The sequence below is a fragment of the Scardinius erythrophthalmus genome (genome assembly GCF_964197995.2).
Source record: "Scardinius erythrophthalmus genome assembly, chromosome: 3".
In the NCBI taxonomy this organism is placed as follows: domain Eukaryota; kingdom Metazoa; phylum Chordata; class Actinopteri; order Cypriniformes; family Leuciscidae; genus Scardinius; species Scardinius erythrophthalmus.
In genome coordinates, this window is record NC_138223.1 from 48,511,908 (window position 1) to 48,522,833 (window position 10,926).

A 10,926-nucleotide genomic window follows, 5' to 3' on the forward strand; every position below is an offset into this window, starting at 1 on the left:
AGAGATGAATGAGGGATGAATGAGAGATGAATGAGAGATGAATAAGAGATGAATGAGAGATGAATGAGAGATGAACGAGAGATGAACGAGTGATGAAAGACAGATGAATGAGATGAACGAGGGATGAATGAGAGATGAATGAGAGATGAACGAGAGATGAACGAGAGATGAATGAGGGATGAACAAGGGATGAACGAGAGATGAACGAGGGATGAATGAGGGATGAATGAGAGATGAATGAGAGATGAACGAGGGATGAACGAGAGATGAACGAGAGATGAATGAGGGATTAATGAGGGATGAAAGACAGATGAATGAGAGATGAATGAGGGATGAATGAGGGATGAAAGAGGGATGAACGAAAGATGAATGAGAGATGAATGAGGGATGAATGAGGGATGAATGAGGGATGAACGAGAGATGAATCAGAGATGAATGAGAGATGAATGAGGGATGAACGAGAGATTAATGAGAGATGAACGAGAGATGAACGAGAGATGAATGAGAGATGAATGAGAGATGAATGAGGGATGAGCGAGAGATGAATGAGAGATGAATGAGGGATGAACGAGAGATGAACGAGAGATGAACGAGGGATGAACGAGAGATGAACGAGAGATGAACGAGAGATGAATGAGGGATGAATGAGAGATGAAAGAGAAATGAACGAGGGATGAAAGAGGGATGAATGAGAGATGAATGAGGGATGAATGAGAGATGAATGAGGGATGAATGAGAGATGAATGAGAGATGAACGAGAGATGAACGAGGGATGAACGAGGGATGAAAGACAGATGAATGAGAGATGAACGAGAGATGAATGAGGGATGAAAGAGGGATGAATAAGAAATGAATGAGAGATGAACGAGAGATGAATGAGAGATGAACGAGAGATGAACGAGGGATGAAAGACAGATGAACGAGAGATGAACGAGAGATGAACGAGGGATGAACGAGGGATGAACGAGGGATGAAAGACAGATGAATGAGAGATGAACGAGAGATTAATGAGGGATGAAAGAGGGATGAATGAGAGATGAATGAGGGATGAATGAGGGATGAAAGACAGATGAATGAGAGATGAACGAGAGATGAATGAGGGATGAACGAGGGATGAAAGAGAGATGAATGAGAGATGAACGAGAGATGAATGAGAGATGAATGAGGGATGAAAGACAGATGAATGAGAGATGAATGAGGGATGAATGAGGGATGAATGAGAGATGAATGAGGGATGAACGAGAGATGAATGAGAGATGAACGAGAGATGATTGAGGGATGAAAGAGGGATGAACGAGTGATGAAAGACAGATGAATGAGAGATGAACGAGAGATTAATGAGGGATGAAAGAGGGATGAATGAGAGATGAATGAGGGATGAATGAGAGATGAATGAGAGATGAATGAGAGATGAACGAGAGATGAACGAGTGATGAAAGACAGATGAATGAGAGATGAACGAGAGATTAATGAGGGATGAATGAGAGATGAATGAGGGATGAAAGAGGGATGAATGAGAGATGAATGAGAGATGAACGAGAGATGAACGAGAGATGAGGGATCACGAGGGATGTTTCATCTCTCATTCATCTCTCATTCATCTCTTTCATCTCTCATTCATCTCTCATTCATCCCTCATTCATCCCTCATTCATCTCTCATTCATCTCTCATTCATCCCTCATTCATCTCTCATTCATCCCTCATTCATCTCTCATTCATCCCTCATTCATCTCTCATTCATCTCTCATTCATCCCTCATTCATCCCTCATTCATCCCTCATTCATCTCTCATTCATCCCTCATTCATCTCTCATTCATCCCTCATTCATCTCTCTTTCATCTCTCATTCATCCCTCATTCATCCCTCATTCATCTCTCTCATCTCTCATTCATCCCTCATTCATCTCTCATTCATCCCTCATTCATCTCTCATTCATCCCTCATTCATCTCTCATTCATCCCTCATTCATCTCTCATTCATCTCTCATTCATCCCTCATTCATCCCTCATTCATCTCTCATTCATCCCTCATTCAACCCTCATTCATCCCTCATTCAACCCTCATTCATCCCTCATTCATCCCTCATTCATCCTTCATTCATCCCTCATTCATCCCTCATTCATCTCTCATTCATCCCTCATTCATCTCTCATTCATCCCTCATTCATCTCTCATTCAACCCTCATTCATCCCTCATTCATCCCTCATTCATCTCTCATTCATCCTTCATTCATCCCTCATTCATCCCTCATTCATCCCTCATTCATCTCTCATTCATCCCTCATTCATCCCTCATTCATCTCTCATTCATCCCTCATTCATCCCTCATTCATCTCTCATTCATCCCTCATTCATCCCTCATTCATCCCTCATTCATCTCTCTTTCATCCCTCATTCATCCCTCATTCATCTCTCATTCATCCCTCATTCATCCCTCATTCATCTCTCATTCATCTCTCATTCATCCCTCATTCATCTCTCATTCATCTCTCATTCATCCCTCATTCATCCCTCATTCATCTCTCATTCATCTCTCATTCATCCCTCATTCATCTCTCATTCATCCCTCATTCATCTCTCATTCAACCCTCATTCATCCCTCATTCATCCCTCATTCATCCCTCATTCATCCTTCATTCATCTCTCATTCATCCCTCATTCATCTCTCATTCATCTCTCATTCATCCTTCATTCATCCTTCATTCATCTCTCATTCATCCCTCATTCATCCCTCATTCATCCTTCATTCATCTCTCATTCATCCCTCATTCATCCCTCATTCATCCCTCATTCATCTCTCATTCATCTCTCATTCATCCCTCATTCATCTCTCATTCATCCCTCATTCATCTCTCATTCATCTCTCATTCATCCTTCATTCATCTCTCATTCATCCCTCATTCATCCTTCATTCATCTCTCATTCATCCCTCATTCATCTCTCATTCATCTCTCATTCATCTGTCTTTCATCTCTCATTCATCCCTCTTTCAGTAGATGTGAAAGATATGTATAAAAATGATGTTATTTAAGCCAGCACAAATACCTGTATACATCCTGTTTTTCGGTTGAAGTCCAACGTAGTCGATTGCCGAGTTCACACGCATAGGTTTAGTTACCTATGATCACGCGCGTGAACTCGGCAATCGACTACTTTGGACTTCATATACTATATTTTTATATGACTGACAGACAAGAACGGTTTGACCTAAAAATATCAAAATTGAAACTACTGCAGAAACAAAGACACCTACATCTTGGATGCCCTTGAGGTAAGCTAAAACATCAGAAATTAATTTCAAAGTGAACTATCCCTTTAAGTATAGGGTCTATTCTAAGCCTTCACTTTGAAATAACATGCGCAGTTTTTCCTATTTGACCATTCTCTCTCTCTCTCTCTCTCTCTCTCTCTCTCTCTCTCTCTCTCTCTCTCTCTCTCTCTCTCTCTCTCTCTCTCTCTCTCTCTCTCTCTCTCTCTCTCTCTCTCTCTCTCTCTCTCACACACACACACACACACATTATATATGTATATATAAATCCTTTTTTTATTTACCATGCTGTTAATTTCCTATAAGGTATTTGAAACGAAATGAACTGCAACACAATAAGAGGTTCTGAAAGCGCTGTAATTGTTTGTGTGATCACTCTGCTTACAGAATGTTGTGACAGACCCAAATCATCACTTCTGCATTGTTGCATTTTCCCAGTTGCCAAATATCTTAATGTAGTGATTACTTTAATTTCTGCGCTGTGTCGGAGATGTTAGCGTGTCTCTAATAAGATCAGTCACAAACATGATCCCTGCACGATCTAATCTATAGCGTCTTATTAACTCACTGTCATCCATTGTCTGCAACACATTTCTTCTCCCTCTTCGTCTTTCTGCCATGTTGTCCTCTGCTAAAGAAACTCTTAAGCCTCTTAAAAGTCCTTGTCCGTACTCCTTACAATTTTGAGCTTAAGACCTCTTTTAAGGGTTAAGATGCTTTCTGAATTACTTTTTTCTTTACTAGGATTTTTTCTTTAATTTTAAGAGTAAACGCCCACATTTCTAAGAATTTTCTTAGAATTTTGTCACTAGGAGCTACTCTTTGCAAGATTCTTTATGAATACGGGCACAGTATTTTATTTTACAGTAAATAAGTGAGTTTCTGCGCAGCGTGTGAAGTGTTTTATTCCAGTCGTGTCCTCAGCAACACTGTATCAGTGGTTTGATCGGGTCTGACTCTAAACTAGCACTATTGAGAGAGAGACAGAGATCTGTCGTTCACTCAGTGACAGTCAGTGTTTGAACTGAGAAGAGATCAGACACGAGGCGCTCAGAAAAGTGTCCACTAAAGCTCAGGATGGACAGATTCGACACATGCGCACTGCGACTGCACCAGTCCTATAGAGGGCAGTGTAGTCGTGACTCATATCAGCTACAGGACCTCTGCTCTGAAGGACAAAGAAGAAGAAAAGGTGTGTGTTCCACTTCCGAAGATACACAACCTCAAAGCGACTGCTCATGTTCCACTGTGTGTGTGTGTGTGTGTGTGCTGTGCTCTCCGCTGTGTGTGTGTGTGCTCTCCACTGTGTGTGTGTGTGTGCTTTCCGCTGTGTGTGTGTGTGCATAGATATCATATAAAGGCTAGATGTCTCGTCCGCGCTGGTGGCCAATGGAGCTCGACATCCACACACGGCGGCCATCTTACGACAGGGTGCTCGCTCACTCATAACATGGTGCATGTACTTTTAAATAACCATAACTTGCTCAATTTTCTACCGATTTTATGTTCAAAATGTTTAAGCATTCAGAATTATAGCCACGTTAATAACGTTTGTAAGAAACCAAACCGTTTGTAAATCCGTCCAGATTTCAGCGAGATAAGAGGATTTGTGTGCGTGCTGCTCACTCACCTTAATTCACAGAGCCCTGTCCTAAAATGGCCGCCGTTAGGGTGACCACCTGCTAATAAGCCCAAGGGGGGACAAGGGGTATGTTTCTGAGGGACAATGTGGGACCTATGTGTGGGACACTGTCTGGCGCGGCAGTGCCCCACTGGCAGACTCACTGATAGTGGTTAACAAATTTCTAGCACATACCACCTTGCATAGTATTAATAATGCCCTATTCTCCTAAACGTGTAATTTTTGATGTATGCTCATGAATAAGCCAACCAATGTGTATTTTTTTTTCTAAATAAAGACTCATAATATTTTGAACATTCAATGAATTGACAGATGTACTTCCACTTAAGATTTACTATTTAATTTTATTTATTTTTCATTACAATTTATTTACTTTAAATAAATTAATAAATTATAATATAAATTTATAGGATTAACAGGAATTTTAGTTGCTCAACACCACAGGAACAGTTAAAAAAAAGTATTTAAAAAAATTGAACGATTGACCTCGTATTCCCCTCCCTCCATGTCCGATTGAGAAGGACGTTTTGCAAAGGTCACAAAAAGCCCTCTCGGTATCCCCCTCAACACCTTTCAGCCACAAATATTCATTTCCCCATTCTTGTTTCTTGTACTTACACCTTCTCTTTTTAATTGATGATGGCGTTGCCTCTCAGACTCAGTCTCTTTCTCGAATTTTTCGAATTGGAAAGCGCGCATCTAAAAGTTCCTTCCTTCCAAGTGTGCATATGCCAAGTGTGTCTGGTATGCGCGTGCGTGCGCTGTCATGACAACAACGAAAAAGTTGACAACAACCTAGTCAGCAGTTCAACTGAGGGGTTTGTGTGACAACAATAGCGTGCTGAAATGTCAAGTAATGTTCGTTTGTCTGCTTGGGGCTCGAGTATATAGAGCGACCAACTTTTTTTTGAGCAAGCATAGATTATGCGTGACACGGTCTCAATTTGCGTGACGCGTGAATTGGGCTTCAAACGCTGTGCGCGCACGCGCTACGCGGGACGGGTGGTCACCCTACCGCCGGTGATGCCGGAAGTGACTCCGCCTTAAGACATCTAGTCTTTATATGATATCTATGTGTGTGTGTGTGTGCTCTCCATGGTGAGTGTGTGTGTGTGTGTGTGCGCTGTGCTCTCTGCTGTGTGTGTAAAAGCAAAGTCTGCTTAAAAATGCTCTGGAAAGTTTCTCTGGACTTGTTTCTGTTTGCAAATCTTCTGAGCTTTAACATGGTGTGTGTAGCAGTGCTGGGCAACGCTGGTGTGTGTAGCAGTTCTGGGCAACGCTGGTAAATGATGCTCTCCTCTCGTTCACTCGTCCTCTCCCTGCTTTCTGCTCACATGCTCTGATAATAATAGCGCTGTAGCACTACTCTATTTTGATAAGCGTTTAAAAAATCTGTTCAATCTGATTCTGTTCAGAACTGAATGAAGAATAAGATATATATTTTAATATAGGCCTATTTCCTGTCCAATGTGTGTGTTACTTTATTTCATTGGCTATACAGGTTCACAGGTTCACATCTACTGACAGTTAAGCTTCAATAAAACCTTGTTTTTTTAAGGTTGGTTGAAATCAGTTATAATCTGTAATCTTAAATAATTTATTTAATTTCACCATTTCAACCAGTTATTGTAGATGTTTCCAGATTAAGTACATTATCTAGGTTGAAATGACAAAACATTTTTTCAGTGTACATTACCTATTGCAGTCGTCGCCGGTGAGACAGTTGAAAAGGCCAAGTACAGTCTTAAGACATCTAAAAAATAATTATAAATACAAATGAATCAACATGTTTAGGACACAATAAAATATAAATAAACATATATAAATATAAGCTTGTACTTAAAATAATAGTTCACCCAAAAATGAAAGTTCTGCCATCATGACTTTTTCTTTCACAGAATATTGTATTTTCTATCCTATAAATGATTAATCTCACACATCTTTTCCACATTATGAAACTCTCAAGCCTTTCTGTTCAAACTAACAAAAAAGCACCATTGCAGCTCTACAGTATCTATATGAAGTATGATGTGTGTCTCATATTTCAAATCTTCTGAAGTCAAACAGCAGCTTTATGTGAAGAGCAGAATGAAATAAAGTGGTTGTTGTTTAGAGTGGTTTCTCTACATAGATAAATCAATCATATTGTAGTTGTATCAATATAAATTATTGCATGAATGACCAAATGATTCAGGAATTCTAGAGGTTTCAACAGAAAGAAAAATAATTTCTGCCAAAAGGATCCTAACATGCAAAAAAGCATGTGAGTGACTTGCAGAGGTGTTCTTGACCCCAAGTTCTTGACCACTATTTCAAGGACAATTAGGAAGAAAACAAATGAAAAGCTTTTATGTAACTCAAATATTACATATATTTTCCACAAATGGGCCTATTTAAAATAAATAAATAAATAAATAATTCCATAATTTAATGAGGCCCCAGTTCTGGCCAGTTTCATGTGGAGTATTTGGATATGTTTTTCTCCTGAATTACCGTGGGGTGTGAATTGTGCTAAAAAAAATGTCGCCTTATCTTCTCTAAAAAGCGTTCCGCCCATTCAACTGACATTAACCACAATTTCAGTAAACGAAAAAGCCTATCCAGTGATTAAATATTTTTGACACAAATCTTGCGCGATGTCGTAAACTGCCGAGATAATCACACAATGCGTGCCGTAGACTACACGTCCACTAATGACACATCCGATACGCAAACGAATGACTCCTTTGTACCATTCACTTTAATGAATAGTTAAAACAACTGATCTGTCCAACACTGATCTCACCTCTCAGAGGAGTGAAGAGGAAGATCAGAGGAGAGAAAGAGCAGAGGAGAGAAAGAGCAGAGGAGAGGAAAAGCAGAGGAGAGAAAGAGCAGAGGAGAGGAAGATCAGAGGAGAGAAAGAGCAGAGGAGAGGAAGAGCAGAGGAGAGGAAGAGCAGAGGAGAGGAGAGGAAGAGCAGAGGAGAGGAAGAGCAGAAGAGAGGAAGAGCAAAGGAGAGGAAGAGCAGAGGAGAGGAAGAGCAGAAGAGAGGAAGAGCAGAGGAGAGGAAGAGCAAAGGAAGAGCAGAGGAGAGGAAAAGCAGAGGAGAGGAAGAGCAGAGGAGAGGAAGAGCAGAGGAGAGGAGAGGAAAAGCAGAGGAGAGGAAGAGCAGAGGAGAGGAAGAGCAGAGGAGAGGAAAAGCAGAGGTGAGGAAGATCAGAGGAGAGGAAGAGCAGAGGAAGATCAGAGGAGAGAAAGAGCAGAGGAGAGGAAAAGCAGAGGAGAGGAAGAGCAGAGGAGAGGAAGAGCAGAGGAGAGGAAGAGCAGAGGAGAGGAAGATCAGAGGTGAGGAAAAGCAGAGGAGAGGAAGAGCAGAGGCGAGGAAGAGCAGAGGAGAGGAAAAGCAGAGGAGAGGAAGAGCAGAGGAGAGGAAGAGCAGAGGAGAGGAAGAGCAGAGGAGAGGAAAAGCAGAGGTGAGGAAGATCAGAGGAGAGGAAGAGCAGAGGAAGATCAGAGGAGAGAAAGAGCAGAGGAGAGGAAGAGCAGAAGAGAGGAAGAGCAGAGGAGAGGAAGAGCAGAGGAGAGGAAGAGCAGAGAGGAAGAGCAGAGGAGAGGAAAAGCAGAGGAGAGGAAGAGCAGAGGAGAGATAGAGGAGAGGAGAGAAAGAGGAGAGGAAGAGCAGAGGAGAGGAAAAGCAGAGGAGAGGAAGAGCAGAGGAGAGGAAGAGCAGAGGAGAGGAAAAGCAGAGGAGAGGAAAAGCAGAGGAGAGGAAGAGCAGAGGAGAGGAAGAGCAGAGGTGAGGAAGAGCAGAGGAGAGGAAGAGCAGAGGAGAGGAAGAGCAGAGGAGAGGAAAAGCAGAGGAGAGGAAGAGCAGAGGAGAGGAAGAGCAGAGGAGAGGAAGAGCAGAGGAGAGGAAGAGCAGAGGTGAGGAAGAACAGAGGAGAGGAAGAGCAGAGGAGAGGAAGAGCAGAGGAGAGGAAAAGCAGAGGAGAGGAAAAGCAGAGGAGAGGAAGAGCAGAGGTGAGGAAGAGCAGAGGAGAGGAAAAGCAGAGGAGAGGAAGAGCAGAGGAGAGGAAGAGCAGAGGAGAGGAAGATCAGAGGAGAGGAAGAGCAGAGGAGAGGAAGAGCAGAGGAGAGGAAAAGCAGAGGAGAGGAAAAGCAGAGGAGACGAAAAGCAGAGGAGACGAAAAGCAGAGGAGAGGAAGAGGAGAGGAGAGGAAGAGGAGAGGAAGAGCAGAGCAGAGGAAAAGCAGAGGAGAGGAAGAGCAGAGGAGAGGAAAAGCAGACGAGAGGAAGAGCAGAGGAGACGAAAAGCAGAGGAGAGGAAAAGCAGACGAGAGGAAGAGCAGAGGAGACGAAAAGCAGAGGAGAGGAAAAGCAGAGGAGAGGAAGAGGAGAGAAGAGGAAGAGGAGAGGAAGAGCAGAGGAGAGGAAGATCAGAGGAGAGGAAGAGCAGAGGAGAGGAAGAGCAGAGGAAAAGGAGAGGAAGAGCAGAGCAGAGGTAAAGCAGAGGAGAGGAAGAGCAGAGGAGACGAAAAGCAGAGGAGAGGAAGAGCAGAGGAGACGAAAAGCAGAGGAGAGGAAAAGCAGAGGAGAGGAAGAGGAGAGGAAGAGCAGAGGAGAGGAAGAGCAGAGGAGAGGAAAAGCAGAGGAGAGGAAGAGCAGAGGAGAGGAAGAGCAGAGGAGAGGAAGAGGAGAGGAAGAGCAGAGGAGAGGAAGAGCAGAGGAGAGGAAGAGCAGAGGAGAGGAAGAGGAGAGGAGAGGAAGAGGAGAGGAAGAGCAGAGGAGAGGAAGAGCAGAGGAGAGGAAGAGCAGAGGAGAGGAGAGGAGAGGAAAAGCAGAGGAGAGGAAGAGCAGAGGAGAGGAAGAGCGGAGCAGAGGAAGAGCAGAGGAGAGGAAAAGCAGAGCAGAGGAGAGAAAGAGCAGAGGAAGAGCAGAGGAGAGGAAAAGCAGAGGTGAGGAAGATCAGAGGAGAGGAAGAGCAGAGGAGAGGAAGAGCAGAGGAGAGGAAAAGCAGAGGTGAGGAAGATCAGAGGAGAGGAAGAGCAGAGGAAGAGCAGAGGAGAGGAAAAGCAGAGCAGAGGAGAGGAAAAGCAGAGCAGAGGAGAGAAAGAGCAGAGGAAGAGCAGAGGAGAGGAAAAGCAGAGGTGAGGAAGAGCAGAGGAGAGGAAAAGCAGATCAGAGGAGAGGAAGAGCAGAGGAAGATCAGAGGAGAGAAAGATCAGAGGAGAGGAAAAGCAGAGGTGAGGAAGAGCAGAGGAGAGGAAGAGCAGAGGAGAGGAAAAGCAGATCAGAGGAGAGAAAGAGCAGAGGAAGAGCAGAGGAGAGGAAAAGCAGAGGTGAGGAAGATCAGAGGAGAGGAAGAGCAGAGGAGAGGAAAAGCAGAGGAGAAGCAGAAGAGAGGAGAGGAGAGGAAGAGCAGAGGAAGAGCAGAGGAGAGGAGAGGAGAGGAGAGGAAGAGCAGAGGAGAGGAAAAGCAGAGCAGAGGAGAGAAAGAGCAGAGGAAGAGCAGAGGAGAGGAAAAGCAGAGGAGAGGAAGATCAGAGGAGAGAAAGAGCAGGTGAAGAGCAGAGGAGAGGAAAAGCAGAGGAGAGGAAAAGCAGAGGAGAGGAAGAGCAGAGGAGAGGAAGATCAGAGGAGAAGCAGAGCAGAGGAGAGGAAGAGCAGAGGAGAGGAAGAGCAGAGGAGAGGAAAAGCAGAGGAGAGGAAGAGCAGAGGAGAGGAATATCAGAGGAGAGGAAGAGCAGATGAGAGGAAAAGCAGAGGAGAGGAAGAGCAGAGGAGAGGAAGAGCAGAGGAGAGGAAGAGCAGAGGAAGAGCAGAGCAGAGGAAAAGCAGAGCAGAGGAGAGGAAGAGCAGAGGAGAGGAAAAGCAGAGGAAGAGCAGAGGAGAGGAAAAGCAGAGGTGAGGAAGATCAGAGGAGAGGAAGAGCAGAGGAGAGGAAGAGCAGAGGAGAGGAAGAGCAGAGGAGAGGAAAAGCAGAGGAGAGGAGAGGAAAAGCAGAGGAGAGGAAGAGCAGAGGAGAGGAAAAGC

The 10,926-nt window shown here is 43.9% G+C and overlaps 1 protein-coding gene across 1 annotated transcript in view; it reads right to left on the reverse strand.

The window, feature by feature from the left end:
- The window catches only part of LOC308687934 (adhesion G protein-coupled receptor E1-like), a gene marked incomplete at its 5' end in the record, with an annotated part of 38,225 nt that extends 33,716 nt beyond the window's left edge, over positions 1 to 4,509 (reverse strand). The window contains one exon of the mRNA XM_081360752.1: positions 4,383 to 4,509. Within this exon, the coding sequence (XP_081216878.1) occupies positions 4,383 to 4,509 (127 nt within the window). The remainder of the gene's footprint in view (positions 1 to 4,382) is intronic.
- Between the last annotated feature and the right edge of the window lie 6,417 nt (positions 4,510 to 10,926).